The sequence below is a fragment of the Grammomys surdaster genome, unplaced genomic scaffold, assembly GCF_004785775.1.
Source record: "Grammomys surdaster isolate TR1022 unplaced genomic scaffold, NIH_TR_1.0 203, whole genome shotgun sequence".
Lineage (NCBI taxonomy): Eukaryota > Metazoa > Chordata > Mammalia > Rodentia > Muridae > Grammomys > Grammomys surdaster.
In genome coordinates this window covers 9077219-9103168 of record NW_021604648.1, presented here as the reverse complement: position 1 = coordinate 9103168, position 25950 = coordinate 9077219, and the positions used below count along the sequence as shown (strand labels likewise).

The 25950-nt window shown below is 38.1% G+C and overlaps 1 protein-coding gene across 4 annotated transcripts in view; it reads left to right on the top strand.

Annotated features, from left to right (window-relative positions):
- The window catches only part of Dlg2 (discs large MAGUK scaffold protein 2), a 1293772-nt gene that overhangs the window by 902029 nt on the left and 365793 nt on the right, over positions 1-25950 (top strand). For all 4 annotated transcript variants that reach the window (XM_028770581.1, XM_028770580.1, XM_028770579.1 and 1 more), the window contains one exon: positions 24611-24679. In XM_028770581.1, the coding sequence (XP_028626414.1) occupies positions 24611-24679 (69 nt within the window). The remainder of the gene's footprint in view (positions 1-24610; positions 24680-25950) is intronic.

Below are 25950 nucleotides of genomic sequence, written 5' to 3'. Positions count from 1 at the left end.
ATAGATAGATAGATAGATAGATAGATAGATAGATAGATAGATAGATAATAGAGAAGTCAACTCCTCATGATGTGGTTTAGTGATCAGATTTTGGAGCCCACTGACATGGACTGTTTCAAGGTTATTTGCAGTAATCTGGTTGATTTGGTGTTGGTTTTGTATATTTGTTATCCAACATCTTTGTTCATTAATCCAAGGACCTTGAGATTGAAGACCCAATGATGTTTGTGTGTGAGACAGAGAAAATGTTTACTTTACGTGGCCACATAGGATGTGTCTTACATTGCTATAAAGTAAAAACTTGATCCACGAAGTCTGTATTCTTTCCATCTGTATTTTACTCCTGTTACCCTGTTCTCTAAAGTAGAAGCCAATATTTTTAATGTGTCATTGAGTGGTCAGCTTCTTAAACAACTTTTAATTTGGTCTTTCAAAGTTGCATATATACATAAAGTACATACTATTATTATAAACCTCCACCTTTACTTACTACTCCTATTACCCATCTTCCCATAGTTATGATTTTATGGTTTTTTTGTGTTGTGTTCTGTTGCATTGTTTTGAGACCCACTGAGTTTAATCAGAGTCATCTGGCCATGAACTTAGACCTGTCCAAAGGAGCTTGGTGGGCTACGTGGTGTATACAGCTGAAATCAATGACCCTCTCTCCTCCAAGACCATTCAGTTGGGATGAGTAGGGCCCTATAGGTCCCTCCCTGGTGATCAATTTTTTATGGAACTGCTGTTTCTATAGTGTTTTAAGAAATTCTGTCAAGCTTTTCCCCTGTTCCCTGACTCCAGAATTGTGCACAAGGCTTATCTTTATTAAATATTTTCATCTAACATGGCAACCTTCCCATTAGCAATATGTAAGCTTGAATTTGCTTCTACCAGCCTTCTCATTAGCAATATTTAAACTTGAATTTGCTTCTAACAGCACACAACCATTCACAAAACTATTTCCAATTGACAGTTTTGAGGTTTTAAGCTGCAAAATAATATAACTTGTTTGAATTGCTTCTTTAAGGAAGAAATTTACATTTCAGAGTTTTTGACACCCCATCTATGACACAGCTGTGTATACCTTAATTTGTTAATATTTTTAAGTAAATTGTAGCAAAGATTACCATTGAAGTTTAAAGGCAACAATTGTTCAAAAGGTGATAATGAAAACATAGTAGGGCATTCTGGGTCTGTAATAAGTAGAAAACCTTGACAACCAATTAGGATAAAATATTAGGATATTTCAGATAATATAGCTCTAAGTAAGTGGTCCACAAAGTATGTATGTGACCAAAAAAAAAAAAGAGCAAAAAACCTCTGTCTGCCATCTGTATTCATTAACATCAACTTTAGGCTGTGTTTTCTACAGTTCTTCTGGTATCTCACAGACTCTGAAAATACCCCCCCAAAATTCACATTGTGACCAAGCTCTCATGTCTTATTTATTTTAATAATATAAATCCAGTATCTATTTTTTTAACTAAAGTGAAATAGCTTTATGGCCAGATGTTTGCAGAGAATGAAAACGGTGCCATGTAAACAACATTTTCAATTGTCTGAAGGCTCTTGAATATACTCCATTAATCAATGTGGTCATTAGTTCAAGACATTTATGGTATCTGTCTTGCCAAAAGCTTTGGAGGACAGAATCACCTCATACCTTCCCTGTAAGTCTTTGTGGATGGAAGACACACAGAAGATAAACTATGACAGGGTTCCTCAGCTAATCCTACAGTGAACATAAAATGTACTAGGTGTTACAGAGAAAACATGCAGAGAATGAGAATGAGGAATCAGGAGAGGTTCTGCAAAGGAGTGTTAAGCAGACAAAAGATTAATAAAACAGAGGTCAAAACTCAATATCTTTTGAAAAAGGACTCTGGTTCTTCTAAAACAAATAAACAAACAATCCAGGTCTCTGTTTTAATTTATCATTAATAAATGATGCTGCTTGGATCAAGTTGAGGATTGTATTCCATGGAACACCTTTTCCACACATTAAACATTAGCCGTTATCGTCATGTGGGATATTGTTCTTACTAGCATTGATCCTAAATGCATGAGATGCCACTAAAAGCAGGTTAAACAGGTTTAAGCAGGAGAGTGCATATCTCTGGGATTCACTTTCCTTGCAAATTAACCAGTTCTCTTCCCATACTGTCATGAACAGTGACAAAGGATTTGAGATCAAATCTTGATATGTCAGATCAAAAGACTTTACTGCTCATACTAACATCATAGCCAGAATATCAAATTGTCAGCAATTTCATGAGCCCTCATTTCATGCAGCACCACAGAGAAGACTAGGGGGATGCTTGTGAATGATGTAAGTTCCAGTACAGTAAAGAATTCCCAGTGTAGGGAACCTGAATCTTTTGTAATGAACAGTAAATGTTCCTACTCTATAAGCCAGTGATACAGTCTCTATCTTTCAAGGTTATGCACTACACTAACTAATATCCTTGAAATTACTGTCCAGAATAAAGACAGTAAGTGCATCGTCTAGCAAAGGGGCAAGAAATATAAGAGACCATTGCAGAATCATTACTCAGGAGTCAAACGACCAGATCTGATGTTTGCAAAATTATTCTATTAGGCTCATTAGAAATCACACAGTTTCACAACTTTTCCTTCCATCGTTGCATTGTTAAGAAATTTTTCCAAGCTGCATTGTTGTATATATATATTATAGTATTAATTTTTAAATGATTGAACAATGAGTCAACAATATGATCACAATAATTTATCTAGCAGTTCTCCTATAATAAGCAGTTTATGCAGACAATGGTAATATACACCTTTAATCCCAGAACTTAGAAGATGGAGGTAGGCATATCTCTGACTTCAAGATCAGCCTGGTTTACTGAGTGAGTTCCAGGACATCCAGGGCTACAGAAAAACCCTGTCCCAAACAAACAAAGAGGGAGGAAAAAATGGAGGAAACTGAGGGAAAGGAAGTCCAGTGACTGCCCCCACCCTTGGGATCCATCCTCCTTGAGGGAGGCTCCAAGGCCTGATACTATTGCTGATTCTATGGGATGCTTATAGACAGAAGCCTAGCATGGCTGCCCTCTGAAAGGCCGAACAAGCCCCTGACTGAGACAGATGCAGATACCCAGCCATTGGACTGAAATCAGGGACCCCTGTGGTTGAATTAGGGAAAGGTTGGAAGAAGCTGAGGAGGAGGATAACTCCATAGGAAGACCAGCAGTCTCAACTAACCCAGTCCCCTGAGATCTCTCAGACACTGAGCCACCAATCAGGCAGCATAAACAAGCTGGTCTTAGGCCCAACCCATATACAAAAGAGGACTGCCTGGTCCAGGCTCAGTGGGAGATTTGCCTAAACCTGGAGAGACTTGAGGCCCCAAGGAGTGAGGAGGGCAGGTAGGAAGTAGGGAGGACATCCTCTTGAAGACTTGGGGGGCAGGAAAAATGGGATGAGGAACTATAGGAGGGCTGACCATTAGGGGGCAATAACTGGATTATTAAAAAAGTAATAAATAAATAAGCAAACGAACAAAACAAAAACAGATGGGGAAGAAGGGTAGAGGGAGGAGAGGGGGAGGGGGAGGAGAGGGAAAGGGAAAGAGAGAGGGAAGAGAGGGAGAGGGAGAGGGAGGAGGGGGAGAAGGAGGAGGAGGAAGGCGAGAAGGGGGAGGGGAGGGAGGGGGAAGGGAGAGGGAGAGGAACAGGGACAAGGACAGGGAGTGGGAGAGGGACAGGGAGAGGGACAGGGACAGGAAGAGGGAAGAGGGGCAGGGGGAGGGGGACAGGGACAGGGACAGGGACAGGTAGAGGGACAGGGACAGAGACAGGGACAGGGACAGGGAGAGGGAGAGGGAGAGGGAGAGGGAAAGGGACAGAGATTTGGTTTGTTTCAATGTTTACAAATGATCAATGGATCAAGGACCATTAACTTTAAGATAATTGGCTTTCCCTAAAGCTGTAGCCTGACTGTGACATTCATTCACCACTAGGGATGCCTTGTCTGGCCTCACTGGGAGATGTGCCTAATCTGGCAGGAACTTGATGTGCCAGGGTTGGGGGATATCCGGCAAGCCCCACCCTCTCAGAGGGGAAGGGGAAGGAGGGCTAGGGTAAGGGTCTCAGTAAGGAGGGACCAGGAGGGGGGCAGTGCTTGAGATATAAATGAAGGAATAAATAATTTTTAAAGGAAGAAAAAAGAAAATGTAAAATAACTATACCATACTAAAACAATAGATTCTGAGATCTAGATGAGGAAAATAGATTTTGTTGCTTGTTAGCCTGTATTCATTAGAGGTGGTACTAAGAATACATGGGGCTCAGTCTGGTTGCAAAAGTAAAATGCTCAGAATGTACATATAACAGATATGACTTTTACCAGAAACATGCTTGCTTGTTTTGCTTGTTCTTTTTCATTTGTCTTTGGTTTTGTTTGTTCTGTTGAGACTGAAGATCAATAAACAGTATCCATAGAACAGTAAGAATTGCCCTCAATGAAATTCCCATCCAGATAGGAAGCAGAAGCAGAAACCAGAAATCAGAGAAATTGGCCATGCATCACTGCCTCCAAAAAGTTTCCATATAAAATGAATCTGGTGATGTTTTTTCTACTTATTTCAAAATCAATTTTTAGATTAGTGTTCATAATTTAATGATCAGAAAGTAATTTTATATTTTTAATTAGAAAGTTTACTACATAGCATTACTGGGAGTGCTAGAAGTTCAAACGTAAAGCCCTTGTTTACTGCTAAGGAAACTCATTAAAGGACAAATGAATTGCCCATGGTCATAAAATTAAATCAATTCCTGGTATTGAGCATCCTTTATAGTCAAGGAGCTGTGGCTTAGACTCTGAGGAATAGGAAGCTGCTAGCATTTTCCAGGAAAAAATAGCTTCCATTAAAAGAGGTGAAGTACAGATTTGATCTGACGTGTAGAAAGTACTGTAATAGAAGGTAAGATATATTGTGGTATCCTGATTGCCAGGGGAGCATAGCATCAGGAAAAAAATCTCATGGACAAGGAAGACATGGGGGCATTGCAGAACCTCTGTTTTACTCTTTATTTGGTGGTTTAAGGATCTCTTCAGTGTCCTCTCCCACCTTCCAAACTCATCTCTTCTAGCTTGCAGGACAGAAAACTCCAGTCTCCTTCCAAATTCCATCCTGCTTCATGCTCATCCTACATTGTCCTCTCTTTTCCCCAATCCCCTCCTTCCAAAAACAAGCAACCATATGAGACCTGTTACTACTACCTTATGGGTATGGAAATTGGGGCTCAGTTTAACACTGGAAGATCACTCAGCAACGTAGTGGAAGAGTCTTGGTGAGTACACCCAGGCCTTCTGTTCTACCTTAGCAATATCAGGTCATCATGATATAGACACCAACGTGAATGTGTTCTAAAAGAAGAGCCAGTAACTCTTGGAAACTGACGAAGACAGAGGAAGCCAACGTGACTGACTTTCAAACCTGGGAGATCCAAATGATACAGAGTATCTGAGACCGGCATCAGGTGTGCTTGTGTAGCTTCAAAATGGCTCCTTCTATGGAAGTGAGGTGGTGAATGTGACTCCAGATAATTTATCCATAAAATCTCTGGTGTGACAGATTTGCCCTTGATGCCCAATTTCCCTGGCCCAGAGTAGGCAGTGAGAGTCAGTCATCTATTCAAAAATGATTATCTTTGGCACTACTTTATCAAATGATTCAGCTTGAAAATACCCTCATCCATCCAGTATAAAATATACCCTACTCAGTGTATAAAACCAACCATCTGGCAACCGGTTATGGTTGCTGTTTAATCTTCACCTCTCAAAACAGGAAAGTTCTTTTGTGTACTTACTGGGCTTGGTAAGATTGTTTTAAAAAAAGAAATATAGATAATAGTAACAATATTATGCTCTAGTCATATTTTTCTGGATGTATGAGGATATAAAAAGAAATGCGTAACTATTCCTTGAGGAAATAGCAAAGCTGAGAGGAACCTTTTATTGGTCTAGAAATATCTGGAAGGTGCTAATATCTGACAAAGACAAGATTTATGTAGCTAAGATAGAAGTAGGTAGGCTGTGTGAAAGCCAATTGGAGAAAAATTTAAACCACATAAGACTTTAGATTATTGAGGGAAATACTTTACATATGGCATGAACTTTTAAGCAGTATTGAACAGAAAGTGGTCTAAGAAAAACTGAGAAAAGAAAGCAATGCTGCCAAATACCATGTAATTGAGCAATGTTAAGAGAAGCTCCTGAAAGTTTAAAAAAAAACAAACCATTCTCATCTGTATACTCGTGATAAATAGCAAAATCATCTTTATAATTTTCTGCCTTATGGTCTCTGTAACACAAAATCATAATTTGCTATTTTAAGCACAAAATTTTCCATAAGTTCTTTTAGCATGAGGAAATCAATCATTTAGAGACTTCTTAGTGCCACAGAAATTTAGAATTTTAGTGAGACATTTTTATATTTAAACATTCAGTATCTATACACATGTTTATATATGTGCATATATTTATAAATGTATATAGAGATCATTTACTGTTGACACTCAACCTAAAATTCTCATGTTTTAAAGCAGACCTTTTTTTAAAGATTTATTTATTCATTTTATGTATGTGAGTACACAGTCGCTATCTTCAGATACCAGAAGTGGTCATTGGAACCCATTACAGATGGTTGTGAGCCTCCATGTACTGGGAATTGAACTCAGGACCTCTTGGAAGAGTAGCCAGTGCTACTAACCCCTGAGCCATCTCTCCAGACCCTAGAATTTTATTATTTGATATAATGCTTCGACAGTTTTTTTTTTTAACTAAACTTGATTCAGGTTTAAACCTTGAACTTCTGATCCTCCTGTCTTCACTTCCCCAGAACTGGGATTACAGGTGGGTGAATATCACCCTGGTTTATGAAGTGCTAGGGATCCAATCCAGGGCTTCCTGCCTCCTAACCAAGCACTCTACCAACCAAACCACATTTTCAGCCTGCTAAAGTTTTATGTTTTCTTTTGTTTTGTTTTGTTTTGTTTTGTTTTGTTTTGTTTTGTTTTGTTTTGTTTTGCTTTTCTGTACTGTCTGTAGGTAGTCACTCACTGTTCAACAATTGGCAATCTTCAGGGTCCTTTATATAGGGAGAATTCAGAGGAATTAGAAGCAGCTTTGAACTTCAACAAACTAGAAGAGAAAAACTGTTAGTGACTTTTTAAATGTTTATTGATTCTATTAGCGTTACCTACAACATGTTTGAATCATATTTACACTCTCCCCTAAGTCTTCCCACACCACCTCTCCTGCTTACTGACCTCACTTTGTGTCCCTCCCTCCCATTTCAAGACCAGTCTGCATATCCCAAATATTATTAGATGTGTGGCCTTCTACTACAAACTAGCCTACCAAGGGCTAAATTCTTAGAGAAAATTGTCTCTTCTTCTCTCAGAAGGCGACATTTGCCAATGGCTCCACAGCAAGTGATGGACTGCATGCCCAGCTCCTCTCTCTGTGCTGGGCCATGGCCTGGCTGGGGTTAGCACAGGTTTGCTGCATGCTGCTGCAATTGCTGAAAGTGCATGTGTACAACTGCCCTGGCATTTCCAGAAGACACAGTTTCCTCTGGTTCTTACACCCTTTCTGCTCTATGAATCTTGGGAGTAATTAGGTGCATATGTTTGTTTAGAACATGCATTCCCTTCAGAGCCGAACGTTCAGCAGTCTCTTACTCTCTGTACTTCATCATTATCCACTACAAATAGCTTTCCAGATGATGAGTGTAATGATAATTCCCTAGGGGGTTGTTTAATACTATGTCTATTTAGCATAATAATATGAGGACGTTCCACTAGGTCCTATTATCAATCTAGCCATACATTTTTGACCTTGATAACAGTGTCAGGTGTGGATTTTAGCTTGTAGAGAAGGACTTCAAGCAGAAAGCGGTTGATTACTCTCACTGTTGCACTAGTGGGTGTCTTTTGCCATGCCAGTCACTATTGTAGGCAACAAGCTTCACAGCTGGGTATGACTGAGGATTTTATTTCCTTTCCATTAATGTACATAACATGTTCCAGTACCGTAAAAGCTAACCAGTAAAAATGAAGCTTCAAGTCATTACCTGGTTCACTGTTCCATGTTCTGTGATGCAAGTATGTGTTGTTTTACCATCAAGTTTTAGGCATAACCAAAAGCAACAACAATAGGCTTAACATTTATGGTCTATAGGAACTCAGTGCCCTAGAACTCTCAAAAAAGTCAGCCATTCATGGCGCTAGAGTTTTTTTTAGTTAGCCTGTAGTGTCTAGTAAGGACATTATTGCCCTGAAATTTCCATCATGTCCTCTCTCTCTCTCTCTCTCTCTCTCTCTCTCTCTCTCTCTCTCTCTCTCTCTCTCTCTGTGTGTGTGTGTGTGTGTGTGTGTGTGTGTGTGTGTGTGTGTTAGAAATCTTCTACAGTAGCACCTTTCTATAAGTCTTTTTTGAAAGGCCCTTAATGCTATTTATCCTTCCCCACACACCCTCCTCTACCCTACCATCTACTTCTCCCACCCCACTTTAACCTTACTGGACCCTTATTTCCTTTTAACCCTATATACTAGTCTGTTCCCCCTCCTTTATAATCCCCTCCCCGTAGCCTCTTTGTAATTTCCTGTGGCCTAAAATGGTCACCGATTTGACATAGTAAATTTTAAACAGGAAACAGATATTCTTATGCTTATTTTGTTATTACTCCACCACTTGCAGCTATAATACAAGCCAATGAAAAAAGGATTTTTGTTTGTTATTTTCATCAGTTTTATTCCTATATTCTAGGGAATGCAGACACACATTAGGTATATAGTAAATATTTGTGATGAAAGATTCATTATATGAATAATTTCACCTCTATTTTATCCAGACTTGCACCTTTCACCCTCTATGGTAATTAATATAATTTCAATATTCAAGTTAACACTAAAAGTTTATTTGAAAGGTAGAGGCTAAAAAAAAGTCTGAAGTGATTTATATTTTGAATATTCATGTTATGATGAAAGTCCTAGTTTGGAATTTGATCGGTTTACCTTACAAATTAATTTAGGTTCAGTAGATAGTAAAGGGTACTGAAAAACACTCTTTTGGGATATGTCTTTCCCTTTAAACCAATTCTTTTAATATCAGTTTTATCATTTGCTTCTTTCTTAATTATTTACTTGGCTACAAAGCTTCACCTCTAACTACTATAAGTCATCAACAGTCCCGATGCAAGGGATTGAGTAAAGCCTGGTCAGCAGCTGAATCATGCCCGTGTTCCTTAATGCCCCATCACAAAGAACTCTGCAGATGGGCAGCAGCGACCCCTAGCGGCTGATGAACAAACATGCGCCATTACCAAGTGCCCAAATCTCCTAAAGTGACACTTTTCTGCTGTGAAGACTCTGGTGAAATGTTTGAAATATCCTAGAATGTAAACATTGGAAACTCAGAAATTGTACTGTGACACACTAGAAAAGGTGATTATTTCTCTGTACTTTCCAAGCTTTGAAATTTTCTCTAAAGTGAATTTGCTAAAGTTTTACAAAGTATATTTGAAATTAAAACATCCATTTCAAGTGTGTAATTCCAGAAACAAAAGAGATATTTTCATATCCAGTCATAATCCATTTAAATTTCCTTTAAATTCCATTTAAATTTAAAATTCCTTTCTTTTCCTTTCTCAGCCAGCCCCAGGCAGTAGTCTGGTTTCTTTTGTGTATCTAGAAATTGTCTTTTATGAATCTTCTTTTTTTCTTTTCTATCTGTTTCCTTATTGTTTGTGTAGGGCAGGTTCTTACTGTGTAGCCCAAACTGTCCTCAAATTTGTGATTCTCCTGCCTCACCTTCCCAAACCTAGGGATCACACACACACACACACACACACACACACACACACACAGCCTTTATATTTTCTTAACATTCATAATTTGTTTTGAAGCTTACCAGTGGCTTCGTTATTTCATTATAATCAATGTGATAAAATCCCTAAGAAGATTTCTCTTCTTAAAGGAGGAAGGCCTGATTTTTAGCTCACAGCTTGATGGTATAGTCCACCACAGAGAGGAAGGCATGGTGAGAAAAGTGGCTCCCGGATGTGAAAGCCAAATGTGAGAGGTAGCAGGTCGTGTTGCATCTATAGCATGGATGTAGAGAGAAATAAATTCTGATGTTTCCCTGGCTCTTCCCTCTTTTCTCTCTTAGTCAGGCCGATGCACCTTCCCTTGTGATAATATCACTCACATTTATATGACATTTGTCTTCCTCAACTAAATCTCTCTGGGGACACAGTGTGTGCAGTGATAGATCTCCTAGGTGATTCTAAATCTAGTCAGGTTGAAACTGAAGATCGGCCATCACAACTAGCTGGAGAACGTGTTAAGAATATTTGTTTACGAGGTCAAACTGTCTTAATTCTTTTCCTTTCGGTTTAACCTGAGCAAATAAGGATGATTCATCTTTCACAAACCGAGTTGAAATGATATCTGACAGTAATCACAGTGAGCATCTCCATGTGGGCAGATTAGGGTTGTGCAATTTCATGCCCAGCTGCACTGATGACTCTCAGCCTTGTTTAAGGGGCCCCAACTGTGGACAGCAGTAAAGCTGTAATGCCTTGTTATGGCCCATTGCTTACTTCACTTATGTCTGTAATTTTTATGGCCTCCATTTCATTTAGACGTCTCCAATAAGACACAAGATTATTGGAGCAGAACAGAATCAATTTATTGTCATTTTCATACATTAAAACCCAAGGCATATTTTATTACAAGATTAAAGTTCACTATTGTATTCTCCAGTGGCAATGAGTGGGTTTCTCTCTCATTTGTATTACTCTTGTGTCATGAAATTGAGATCTGACAGAAAATATATATTAATTGCAGCCTTTGATCACTGTATTCTACATATCAAAGATTTCTGGTATATTTACTCTATGCAATCCCCAATGGTGTTGCTTGAGAAAAATGAACATATTTGCTTTTGAAATCCAGTGAAAATAGGGTGGTAAACATGATGTTCAGTTCAACAGACAGGGATTGTGCTAGCATACAGTGAGATGATGCAATGTGTAAGGCATCCATCATGATGTCACCAAGATGCCCAAAGTCTAGTTAGAGAAACAGCTGGTTTTAAAAATAGTGATTTTATGTAAATGCCTTGCTCCAGGTGTTTCTGGGTGCTGAGGAATCAGTTTAGGAGTTAAGGAAGCTCTCACGGAAGCTCTCACATATCTCTTTAAGTACGAGATACGCCCTGAAGAGTGAACAGCAACACAAGGGCAATACAGACTTGGCCTCCAAACCCATGTTCTCTGCTGGTCAAATGTAGCCCAGGTACCAAATCTCATACAGAAAGGGCCCAGAAACAAGTTAGTAACCAGTACTCAGCACCCAGTACCCAGTACCATGTTAAACATGGCTGATGTGCTTTCAAAGTATTTATAAATGACTCTTGCTAACAAGTAACACTTAGCTAAAGAATATTTATGCCAGCTTTTTAAGCCAGAGCTTAGCCAGGTGATGTTGCAATCTTTAATCCCAGCACTCAGGAGGCAGAAGCAGGAAGAGCTCTGTGAGTTAGAGGCCAGTCTGGTCTACAGAGCTAATAGTTCCAGAACAGCCAGTCACACAAAGAAACCCTGTCTCTAAAAACAAAACAAACAAAGACTGAACTTGTTAGATGGGTGATGATTTCTAGTAGATGCGTGTTCCCCAGTGGTTCTTACCCTTCTTGATCATGATCATGATCTTGGTCATGATCTTTTAATTCAGTTTCTCATGTTGTGGTGATCCCTTAACCATAAAATTATTTTGTTACTACTTCATAGCTGTAATTTTTCTACTGTTATGAATCTAATATTCATATCTGTATTTTTTATAATTGGTCTTAGGTGACCCCTGTGAAAAAGTCTTTTAACACCCCCACAAAATGGGGTCATCATATGCAAATTGATAACCACTGATGTACACACTAATTAAAGTTACCCTTATTCCTAAATGATCTGAGTAGAATGTTTATAAAATTGAAGCATCAAAGAAAAACACAAGTAGTTCAATGAGAATACTTTCTCAAAACATTAGGATAAATATAATCTTTTCAAAAAGAGTTATTCATCACACATACAAATACCACCATCTTTTCCCCTAATCATCTGCAAACTTCTGGACTCAAAAACATCTCTTCTTTTCCTTTTCTCTTTCTCGTCACTTGGTCACTTTTTGTTTGTGGCTCTCATAGCATGCTGTCGAGTTTCAGTAGAATCAGAAAAGTTCAATGAAAAAAAAAGTGGGATGCTACAAGAAAACAGTAAATCATTTAGTGTGTGAGGTAATGGTAAATTTCAGACCACATGGATATTGTCTTACATGTAGTCATAAGTTAATAAATATCCACTGAATAAAGTATGAGTAAGGATTGCTATGATATAATTTAGATATGGGCAGAACAATTTGTAGCACTTATAACCAATGACAAGAGCAGGATATGGGATGACAAGACTCTGAAGAACACAGGTACCCATTGGAGTTATGACTGGATGCTCCTTCTGCAGCAAAACCAACATGCTATTCTTAGGTAGTTTGAAGAACCATGGTTCTGGGAAACAATGAAGGCTAAGAAAGCAAGATACATAGAATAAGTTATATTAAAGTGATTACCTTTGACTTCAATCATGGTATAAAATAATTCTGAATGTGTTTTTCAAGCATAGATTGATCTCACAGGTCTTCCCTGCTATGTACAAACTTAAACACATACATATGTGCACATGCATGCACACATGCATGGTCACACACATGCACATGCATGTGTGTACTAAAAATACATTCTTTATCTTTATGTACTCAAGGAAAGCAATTCTCTCAAAGGGTAAGTAAGCCAGAGGACACAAACAACCAATGAACAACTAATTTCCATTGACCATTGGTGATGATAATACGAAGAAATGTAAGATATTATATAATACATGGGTTAGGAATGAAAGTTCAAAGCTGAAGGAAGGCTTCTTTTCAGCGGGAGCCTTTCTGCCAACATTGGAAAGGGAAGGAGGTGTTCAGGAGAAAAGCTAGATGCAAAGCCTGTGCAGGAAGGGCTAGTGAGAATGTCAGAGAGTTGGGAAGTATCTCAGGCAACCATGTCTCAGAAGAAAGAGTGCAGAGTTCAGATCAAAGGCAGACTGTGGCTGCAGGATCTCATGAAACCCTTGAAGTAGCTATGAGTTTCATTCCAACCATAATGAGGATACTTTAGGGTGTTTCCTTTAAGAATATCAAAGCATGGCTTCTCTTTGTGGTTTAAAATCATCTATCTCCTCAAAAGCCATTGTGAGAAATGACTACACAGATAATAGAAAAGTGGGGTGTCTACCCCAATGGTCCACTGAGAGATATTGGTTCCCTTATGATAAAAGCACTGACAAGATAGAGCTATCTTTGTAACAGAGGAGAGAAAGCTAGATGCTATGCAATGTCATTGAAAGTGAAAAGTTATTGAAGATGCCTAGAGCTTTGCATTTAAAACTATGTTAGTGGTACTGTTTGTGGAAAGGGTGGCAGAGACTGATGGCCAGGAATTAATTCGAGTGGTCAAATGAATGAGCAAATGTCTGTAATGACTGATCTAGGTTGTCAACTTCTCCCAAATTAGATTGTAAGTGTTTGAAGAGTGTAGCCCTCATTTTCAGGCTTTATAGCTTCCTTCATTATGTCAGGCACAAGGACACTAACAAATGAGTATTGGCTGTTAGATAAGCAGGGTATGGGCTATAGATGTCCAAGCCTTCTTCCTACTGCGTTTTGTTCTCTTAAACTAACAGAGACTTGTGACGTTCTTTATAAGTCTTATAAAATGGAAAGAGTAAGAGAGGGAGTCTTGATTTTAAACATTTACTTTGGTAACATGTCACATATTCTCATTACTTGTGTTTTGCAGAGTTGTGACTCACGTGGAATTCAGTGGCTAAGTAGAGAAAGCAAATACTTAGACTTCCATGCAAGTTGGCTTTTAGCACCATGACAAGGATGGGTCCATAGTAACCCCTGCAAAGAACGCTCAACTACAGCTATCAAATGAAAAATTTCTCCTCTCACTAAACAACTGGAGCTTTTCCATGAGCCTAATACCTATAGACCAATACATTTCACCAAGCCAAATAGCTCACATTTGTTTGGATGTTCCAGCTGTCTGCATGAAAAATCAATAAAGAAAACAAATTGCAGAAGAAGGGTGGTTCTTCACTAAAATTAAAAGACAGCAAAATGATGGAAAGCAAAATTCCCATTTATTTTTACCTTGACACCTAAGCTGTTTTGTCAGTGGGAGAGGCAATTTTTCCATTTGCCCTATAGAAAGGTTCTATGATGACTGGAAATGGTTGGGCGGATAACCTCCATATCAGTCTTCTTTGGAGCAGCTTTCTTTCATGGCCCTGGGGCTGAGTTTAAGCCTTCCCTAGCTGTTAAAGATCTGAAAGCCTGGAGGGCTCTTTCTAAACTTCAAAGAGGGCTTAAAATCATTTATGGCTCAACTACAAAATAGAATCCAAATTCTACTTATGCATTTTTCCCCTGGTTCATATTTAAGCTCTTGCAGGTCATTAGTCTTCTTGCAGGTCACCAAACTTCTCCTCCTTAAAATTGCTTTTTACTGGTGTTGGTTGTGTGGAATCAGCTCCTAGCTGGCTGTTGTGTGGCTTTCCTTGTATGTTTTACTCCCTCCTCACTAGTCCTTCCAGTTGGGCTTCCTCTTCTCATCATTTGACATTGGCTATTCCCAAGCACCTGTCCCAGCTCTCAGTTCTTCGTTCATCACAGCCTGTCTATGATCATTCATGGCCTCAAATGAAGTCTATATTGACTACAAAATGTAAGCTTTCCGTCCAGAACTCTACGGGGAATAGACTCGAATTTGAACAATCTTATGAGTTATCTCTACCTTTACGTTACCCAGAATCTTTCCATATAATGTGTGTACAACCTTGATTCGACATATTTTTCCCAAATCTGTCATTCTCACTTTTCCCTTCTGTTTTAAGTACCACTGGAGTCCAGTTCATCCTAGCTGGAAATACAGATATTATCCAAACCTTGGGAATAATTGTCCAACCCTGCAGACTCTGTATACGTGGCATTTCTTAGCTTGAGTGATGGCAGCCTTGTATAGGTCTACTGAGCATTTCAGGGCTAGATTTCTAGTTCTGGACACCACATTTTCATACCATGTTCCTTCTCTTCCCTTACAAACACTCTCCATTTCCTTCTTCCCATACTTTGTACTTTATAAAATTTCCTTTGAACATGTTACTTTAAAATCTACCCCCACACTGCAGGGATCTGTGAAAGGCTGCTGTCATCTACATCAAATGATGATAGTGGGCGAAGTGAGAAGGTTCAACTTTAGAGGTGATCAAATACATAATAAGGAAGGCTGGGAAATCCTTACTCAAAGACCACTGTCTCCCAAGCCCGTGCTCCTTCTGTCTCCTGGCTGGTCTCTGAACTACATCTAATAGCTAAGACCAGTGACATTCATAGTTGTCTCTATTCACCCCAAAGAAAAGTAGTAAGCCAAGGAAAATGGGGTAAATCATGCCATTGAGCTCATGAGCGCAGTGGAAAGGTCCACACTTCTCACCTCTGGAACTTAGTTCTTTCCGGTTCCACACAACAGTGTTCCAGATGCTGTTAGAACAAAAACTACAATACATAACCTTGAAAAAATACAATTGTTTTGTGTGTGGATTGAAAGGTGATATCTCAGATCATAACAATTAGTTACCTAACAACTCACCATATAGATATATAGATATATAAATTATTTACTATTTACTTATATTATATAGAGAGAATATAATATATAATCTAATCCATGCTGTATATTATGATGCCTGTTTTCTATAAAATTCCTAACTAAAATCTGTTTCCTATGTTAAGTAGTAACATTTGTGAAACTAACTAATAGTTGATGTAAACCATTATAAATTCAAGATTATTTTTTTTCATTTTCATTTAAAGAATAGTCTGTGGGACCTTGTGAGATTTCCAGTACCTATCTGGTCAAGTGTCACTATTGTACTGGTTTTGTTTTTGTTGTTGTTGTTTTGATATATATTTAGGGTAACTTAGGAAGTGTTACAGAAAGGAGAGGTAGAAATGATGTAAATCTAGTATTCACATATGAATTTCTCAAAAAATCAAGTTTTAAAAAAGAATAAAGAATGGTCTGTGAAAATAGTCTCTATGCCACTCTTTATTAGTGCTTTATAATTCTGAGATGAAACTTGTATATGAAAAACACCAGGAAAAAATGATGTGCATGCAGACAGCCTCAGACAGGGTGGGAGAAGAAGGACATAATTTTGCTATACTAAAACCTTACGTTTTTGCTGCTAGTATTTTAAAATTTGAAATCAGTAATTACCTATTTGGGTTATTTTATGGGACAAAATAAAATTTGTTGTTATTGCTTTAACCAAAGAGTTTATCTTGGTGATGAGATAAGTCATTTGAAGAACACTCTCAGGGTCTCCTGCTATGTGACAATACTAAGCAGGATTTAAGGATGACTGCTGTTGTACTGTTATCACAGTGTCATAATGAAGACTATAAAGGGGTCACGGTGGGAAAGGTTACAGATGCCATGATCCAGGAATTGAATACCCATTTGAATCTAAACCATGTTTTGTCTTTTAATATTAGCTTCACTAGTTAGTCTCTGTAACAGCCTAACATCTAAGCCCTCCTTATTTTTAAATATTTGGCATAACAAATTGAATTATAAGCCAGCAATCTGGGCTTAGTTTTTTGTTTGTTTTTTGTTTTCTTTTCAAAATTATACTTTACCTTTCTTATGTCAAGAAAAAAATCTTTAATTCATTACCGATAGCATCAGTTTAGGGTTTAAATTTGGAGCAGAATTTAATGTTTCCCTCTCTCACTCTTTCCCTCATCTCTCTGTCTCTGTGTCTCCATCCCTCTCTCCATCACTCCCTCCCTTTGCATGTATTCTTAGGAATTGAACCCAGGTCTTTATACATGGTAAAGAAGTACTGTATCAATTAATTTTACTTTCACATACCAAAAAAAGAGAAACTGAGTCTTTCTAGGTAAATAAACTTAGTCTTGATGGAAGTAAGTATTTTTAAGCACCATATTTCACTTCTATAATTTTGTGAATGGAACCATGACAGAAACAGGAAAATTCTTCTTATTATAGGAAGTACTTGACTGTAAGTGAAGAAATATCTACTATCTCTGCTTAAAAGTTGCTTATTAAGAAAACAGGTGGTAGTAGTGGTGCATGCCGTTAATCCTAGCACTTGGTAGGCAAAGGCAAGCTGATCTCTGTGAGTTCAAGGTCTACATAGTAAGTTCAAGGATAGCCAGAACTACACAGAGAAACCCTGTCAAAATACAATACAAAACAAAACAAACAAAATAACTCCATGGGAGAAACTTGGGAACTGCTAAATTGGTTGCAGATCTGTAGTGGTTTACCATAATATATGGTTCTTGGCTATTATTATAATTAGGTTAAATTATACAAGTTAAGTTTTCTTATTGTACTCATTGATGATAGAAAAGTAGGTGAAAGACTGGACTTTCATTAACAACCACCACATCTTAAGTGTTCTATAAATACAAACTGAATTGATGATCTAATATCATCCTAAAAACTAGAAAAAAATCAACACTGATACACTTGACATAGCATACTGCATTTGTAAGAGTCCAATGCACAGTGGCACAAGGATTTTATTTTTAATATTTGATGTAAAAATTGTGCCAACATTTAGGCTGACCCTAAACTTAAAAATACAGTTTGGCATATTTTAAGATTGTGTTATCTTGGGCACCGCTGTCAGGAAGAGAAGACTTAGACAGAAGGAAGTGAGCATCTTCTGGCAATTCTGTCTGGAGCTCTGAGCTCATTTCTAAGACTCTCAAACTTAAATAGAAATCAGAGAATGCTACATTATTTTAAGTAACTAGGAATCTTGAAACTACCAAATAAAGAAAGAACAAAATGTGTTAGGTATTTATTTGTAGACGTGGATGATGCGAGGACTGTCTGAGTCCTTTGCTGCTGCTATGGACAGACAGACAGCATTTACTGTCTGAGTCCTTTGCTGGCTGCTATGGACAGACAGACAGCATTTACTGTCTGAGTCCTTTGCTGCTGCTGTGGACAGACAGACAGCATTTACTGTCTGAGTCCTTTGCTGCTGCTGTGGACAAACAGACAGCATTTACTGTCTGAATCCTTTGCTGGCTGCTATGGACAGACAGACAGCATTTACTGTCTGAGTCCTTTGCTGGCTGCTGTGGACAGACAGCATTTACTGTCTGAGTCCTTTGCTGACTGCTGTGGACAGACAGCATTTACTGTCTGAGTACTTTGCTGGCTGCTGTGGACAGACAGCATTTACTGTCTGAGTCCTTTGGTGGTTGCTGTGGACAGACAGCATTTACTGTCTAAGTCCTTTGCTGGCTGCTGTGGACAGACAGCATGTTTAAATTATAGCTGGTACACTGTAGATCCTAGTTCCCACATGTGTAATGAGGACTTCAGGCTGACCTTGTAGATGTTCATCTCTTTTATCCGTGCCTCTATTTTCTTTTCCTAATGCATTCATCTTGGTTCTGTTAACAGTGCCATGTTCCTCCCAATCAATATGAGAACACTGCAGTTCAGTCTATCTCTGCACCTTAGTCATAAGCATGAGAGTCTTATTTGAAAGTTCTTTAAGGGCAAACAACCATTGCATTACCCTGGGAAAAAAAACAAACCTATCTAGGAAATTGTATCTTTCAGAAGGAATAATGTCCTCCCACACAAGCTACCTAAATAAAATCTATAGATCAGAGAACCTTCACCAAAAGGCAATTTTTTACACTGCTGGGGATGTAATTAGTGCAGCTGTTATGGAAAACACTATGAAGGTAACTAAAATAAATAAGATAAACTATTGCATAGTCCAGCATTCTTACTGCCCACTATAAACACAAAGGAAATGAGATCAGCATGTTGGAGAAAGATGTACAATAAGTACTCCTCTACTTATTGACACTATTCGTAATAACCAGGATGTGAAATGTATTCAAAGTAAAGTAATAAATACCAAGCTATTAAAATTTTTGAAATTCTGTTGTTGGACACAACAGGGATAGATCTGTAGGACGTCTTGTTAAGTGAAAGAAGCCAAGCACAGGAAGACAAATGCCACATACCTCACTCATATGTGGAATCTAAAAGGGGTGATATTACATAAACTGAAAATAGAGAGTGGTTTCCAGAGGCCAAGTAGGAGGTGAGGAAAGGTTGTTCAGTGGTTGCAGTGTTATGAGTACAAAAAGTAAAAATTTCTGATATTCTGTAGCAGAGTCAAGTGAAAACATTAATAATTAGGTATATACATATATGAGTGTGTGTGTGTGTGTGTGTGTGTGTGTGAACATGCTCAGAATAAAGGATTATTAATGTATTCATCATATAGGAATGATAAAAGTTTAAGGTGACAGTTATGCTGATTACCCTGATTTGATCATTAGTATACATTAATTACAACATCGCATTGTACCATATAAAACCACGTATTTGTCTATCAAAACATAAATATATTTTTAAAGGTTTATTGCCTTCTGCATAACTCCATCAAGCCCATCTCTAGACCCTTGCTTTTAATTGTGTTAAATAAGTGCATTCACTTTTCTTAACACCCACTACATATTTGAGTACTTATTTCTCCCCATCATGGTATCCTTTTGTTTTCTCAGTCAGCAGCTCGCTTCCATTGTACACATGTACCTTTCTAGATAATAACTATCACCACCTTGGCCCTCCCCATCTACCACCTTTGAGAGCCTCCCATTGCTAGTGAAGTCTAAAACACCTGTCCAGGTATTGCCCTTGTGATCTACCCCATCATCCCCTTCCTGCTCTCATCCTCTGCCAAGCCAGGAAGGTCAAGCTTCCCAGAGCATACCGTCTGTTTTGACCCTGACTAATCTTAAGCCAGGTCTTCTCAATTCTCAGAATAACACTATTTCCCCTCTCTACGTTCGGTCACTTACTCTGTGTTTTAAGTACAGCTTAGGTCTGTGGGATTCATTGAGAACTGTTAGCCTTATGGACATGGGCAAACAGCTTATTTAGCCATCATCTTTTTGTCATCTGATATTTGCTGAAACTATAATGTTGAGAAATCAGAGAGTCATCTCAAGCACCTCATACATCTTGGTATTTAATATCTACCCAACTAACATTTGTTAAATATAATCCAAACCAATAGATAGTTGTTCAGGAAAATACTTGTTAAGTGTCAATAGAAGAATATAAGGACGAATACCCAATTTTGTAAAATAAAAGGGTGATGTTTTCATTAAGTTTATCTGAAATACTAGTTGAAGTCTTACTAAAGATATTTTACAACTTAATACATGCACACAAACACAGAGAAAAGAAAGTAGAAAATAAGGAAAATATTAAGACATCGAATATATGCAGTTAACTATGACAATGAAGATGAAAGTTCTTTGGAAATGTAAGTGAAGAAATCAACAATATTGAATATACATCAGGAGGAATTATAATGATGAATGAAACATTGCAAACAGGTTATGATTATTGTTACTATTTCACTAATGACAGAAATTATGTTGTGTGCTGGGCCTGGTGGCACAGGCCTGGAATTCCAGCAACTCGGGAGACTGAGACAGGAGATCGCTAGCTTGAGGCCTCCGTGGGCTCACAGAATGATTTCCACGATAGTCTTAGTAAGACTAAGGCAACTTAGTGAGATACTGTTCAATATATAAAAACATGAGGAGATGGGACTCTGCGGATGTAGTTCAGTAGTAGAACAGTTTGAGTGCTGTACATGAGGCCCTAAATATTCCACATTCTATAAAATACTGTACTTGAATATTATAAAATATTAGAATGATCCTGCCTAATATTAAAATTGTCTCCTTTGGAGAGGAAAAATCAGATACTTATAACTACCAGGTAGTTCTTTAAAGTTCCATGTATAATAGAATAATTTCAATCCAGATACTTTAAAATGGAATGCTAGCAATAGTAGTGCACTTCATAGTACCATTCAGGTGCCATTTTCTTAAGCAACAGCTTGGGAATCTCATTTGGATAGTCAGAATTCATAAAAAATGGTGAATGCCCTGGCTCAGTCTTGTTCTGAGATGGCATGCTTTAGACAGACAAGATGGCTGCCATCTCTCTTCATCTTAAAATGTATTGACAAGGGCAGGTTGCATAGCACAGTGGCAGAGCACTTACCCAGCATGTGGATTCAAAAAAACATCTAAGAAAGATTTATCCCATGGCCACCATATTTAATACCACCGCCCCTCCATACAAATAGAGCTGATACCTCAAGCTGATGTTGCAAGATGGCGGGGGCTTCTTACTCATGATCAACCTTCCCCTCCATTGCCACTCAAAGTCACTGTAGTACCTAGAACTTTCTATTGAGGTAGTGTGGGTAAGACAGTTCAGTCATCTTTCTTTTTTTTCATTTATTTTTATTGGATAATTTATTTATTTACATTTCAAATGTTATCCTCTTTCCTGTTTCCCCTCTGACAGCCCCTTATCACATCCCCCCCTGCTTCTATGAGAGTGTTCCCCTACCCACCCATCCACTCCTGCTTCCCTACCCTGGCATTCCCATACACTGGGGCATCAAGCCTTCACAGGATCTAGGGCCTCTGCTCCCCTTGATGTCAAATTCGGCAATCCTCTGCTACATAAGCAGCTGGAGCCATGGTCCCTCCATATGTACTCTTTGGTTAACAGTTTAGTCCCTGGAGCTCTGGGGTGTCTGGTTAGTTGATATTGTTGATCTTCCCATGGGGTTGCAAACCCTTTCAGCTCCTTCAGTCCTTCCCCTAACTCCTCCATTGGGATCCCCATGCTCAGTCCAGTGATTGCGAGCAGCCACTTCTGTATTGTTTAGGCTCTCAAGTGAGGAACACAGACATGATTTTGGAAAGTCCTGGATGTCAAATAACATCTATTTTTTTTACATTTACAGTCTATCAAGGCCTGATTAATATTGCATGTGTAGTGTCAAAAAATCCATTTCTCTGAGCACTTTCCTGTCGTGGTGAGTGTTATATCACTAAGACTGTAAACATAGCACTGTGTAGCTTCAGGATAGAATAATGGTCATGCAGAAGTGGTAAAAAGTGAAACTACTGGGTATTTCTTTGTTTTAACTATGTGGGCTGGGCCAATAATGGCAAAGTTATCAGGTCTTCCAATTATCCATTAATCATGATTAGTAAGCTATATTGATCTTTACCCAAGAACTATTGGTACTTTCTAATCAACTGGAAGATAAATATAAAGGATTGTATTGTTGCCATAAAGGAAAGAAAACTACAAATAAACACATAGGAAAAATTCTAGGCAAATCTGCAGTTACTTATGATTTCTTTGTTATAAGAATACGTACTGTGTGTGGCCAGTCATGGAGGAGATGATATCTACTTGGTGGTATCTGGCAGTCTCATGAATTAAAAAATGTTCATGGTAACTCCAAGTGTCATTTTTCATCTATTAAATTTTTATATATTAAACTCATGAAGTTGGGGGCTGGCAAGAAGGCTCAGTGGAACTAGAGTTCAAACTCCTAGAATTCACATAGTGGAAGGAGAGAACCAATCCCAGGTTGTTCCTTAATCTCCATGTATGAGCTGCCTCTATTTATATCTGTATATGTATCTGTATCTGTATCTATCTATCTGTCTGTCTGTCTGTCTGTCTGTCTACCTATCTCAATCTCTACCTATCTCTATCACACATACACACATGCATGCACACAAATGTGCACGTCTAGATAAATTAATTTAATTTTTTAAATTATAAACTCAGTGATTCTAAGATTGGGGTGAAACTTTTACAGACATATCCAGGGATGAGCCACTAATAGGTTGTCAAATTCCTAAAGGTCATCCTTAAACATATGTACATATGAGTAGCACTAAGAGCAGTTAGTAAACATATGTATATATGTATGTATGTGTGTATTATAGAGGGAAACACTATATATGTTCTAGAGAGTACATGATAACATAAATGAAGAATAACAAAGTAATTTAAAATAATTCATCTAAAATAAGTCATAACATAAGAAAAAAGTAACCATCATCAGTATGGTTATTGCAGCACTGTTTATATTATTAAAATAATAGAAATGTTCTACTGATTCAACTACAAAAACAACTGAATATATATGAATAGTAAATAACATTATATTGAACTAAAATAATAGATATTGCCAAAAATGCTTCTGTTATATTATGAAAGTAAGTCTGTGTGTGTTTGTGTGTGTGTGTGTGTGTGTGTGTGTATTCTGTATATGTATAAAATTATATAAAATGCATATGGATGTGTAAGAAGTTGGTAAGAATGGGAGGAGCACACGTTAGTAAAGATGACATCCTTTCAGATCCAGTTTTGCTGTTGGATTACTGTTCTACCTTCTTCAGATAAAAGGTTCTCCATCTCTCTAATTGAAGCGTCTTTAGAATCGGCCTGGATAGCAATTCAGGCACAGATGCTGATTAGATGACCTTGAGCAAGCTCTAAACCTCTTTTCCCCTCAATTTTTCTACCTATTAAACAGAATCCAACTCGTAGACTTAGTGGAAACAAAGGATAGAAACATATAAAACATTTTGAAAGATATTTGCTGATATAAATGATCATTGGTGCTAATTATTATGTTGATTTCAACTACTTACATACAAAATCAGTCTTGCTATATGAAATCAAAACAAAATAATGAATCACATCAAATTTCAAGATTGATATTCAACAGTTTCAATATTTATCAAGCACCTGAATGCAATGTAATCAGTAATGACTGATTAATTTTACCAATAAATGTTGCATAGTTGAACTAATCAACTATTGTCACTTGTAGATTGGTCTTTGTACATTTTTTTTTAATTATCCAGCTTAAAAGATACATTTCTTAATCTCCTGAGTTCAGTTAATGCTGCCTAGAAATGCATGAGTCATGCATGGCTAGCCTTTCAGGAGCCAAATTCCTGGGGGGGATGTGGGGGGGAATGATGTTCTTTACCTAGCAGCCATGAGTTGTCAATAGCTTCTCAGCTAGGATGGAACTTCATGAGCCCTTGCTCCTTCATGCTAAGATTTGGCCTGGCATGATCTGGTGCAGGTCTTGTGCATGCAGTCACAGTCACTGTGAGTTGATGTGTGCAATGGCCCTGTCATGTCAGGTAAATATCGTTTCACTGTAGACATCCACTGCCTCTGGCATTTATGAAATTCTCAGACAATATAAAAACACAAAACATCTTATTAAATTTATACTTTATATTATGCGTCATATTTAGCCATCATGTAAGGCTTACTCCATAATAATTCATATTGAACCCCAGTAATAAGGGAACACTACCCTTTATCTAGATGAGTGTCCTTTTCTCGAGTATACATTCCTACTTATATCTAGCAACTGAATTTCTTATATATTTCAGTATCTGTTATTTTCTTGACAGACTTATTAAGATGTACAAAGACATTTTACATAAATGTTCCTTTCTTACTTTGTTTTCCTTTGTTCTTACAGTCATTCCCAGCACAGTACTGCAACTCGCCAGCCTTCCGTGACTCTCCAACGGGCCATCTCCCTGGAAGGGTAAGAGAATAAATGGTGCTTTCTCTTACAATGAAGTATATAATGTGGGCTGTAGAAAGCTGTTTCTCTCCTCCCACACACACTTCCTTCCCTCATTCCTCTCCTCCTCTTCCTCTCCTCTCCTTCTCTTTCTTCCCCTCTGTTTCCCTTATCCATACCTCTTCCCTACCCTGACAATTATTTATGAAGCTTGTGCTGTGTGCCAGCCTTGGGAACAGGGACTAGAATTGCAAATTCAGATGTAACATCTCACCTTTCCTTCACAGAATTCAATGTGAGTGACACAAATATTCATATGTGCTTGAAATGTGGTGTAATCATTGCACTATACAGGCAGTATATATGGTGGATTAGTGGCGGACCCAGATGGAGTACTTCATGCAATCAGCATCAGAGTGCTGGGGGAAGGAAAGAAGGAGAGGGGAAAAGATGGAGCCTGCCTTTGTTTCCAGTGTATGTGCTGAGCTACATATAAAATTCATGAGTAGAGAACGAACATCTCAGTAGATGCCTGTATAGCAACTCAGTTCATGGATATTTCTTCAACAGAATAGTTCATAAATATTGATTGTGTGTTTATTAGGTGCCCAGCTGTATCTAGCTGGCTGGCTATATAGCCAACTAGCCTCTCTATTCATCTATCATATCTGGTTTTATTTCCAAAATAATCATATGAGATAATTATTGCTTCTAACTCTTGGTTCTCTAAGGTATAAGCAATCTTCTCATGGACACTTACATAAAATAAAACAGTTTGTATTTGAAAATGTATCAGACTCTACTGTAAAGACCTGTCCCCTATAATGTGATGTGAAAAGACTTTATTAAGGAGGGGGAAACATGTCATGCAATTCATGTGCTACATTTAGGCTGTTACATAAAGCAAAGATGTTCTAAGGTTTAAAGAAAAAGATGAGAAAGATGTTGGCTTTAGACACTGTCATGTAAAACCAAATAGCCCAATTGTCTCTGCACATGACTCCCTGTGTTGTTTGTTGAAGATGTTGTTTGTTGTGGAGGTGCCAGTGTGGAGATCTATTTTACTACGTCTTACTTCACCTTGTTCTTATGGAGTGTTCCTGACCCAGGGCTCAGTGTGGAACCTTCCTACACTGCAATTATAAACACAAAGACGAGACTTCAGCGAGCGCTAAATGATGCATCCTTCTGAAGCTCTTTCCACTCTCTCTCGTTCGTTTTATTAAGAGAAGCTTATTAGCAGTTTGCCTAATAAGCATTTTGCTTTGCCTTCACCATTCTTTCCACTTGAG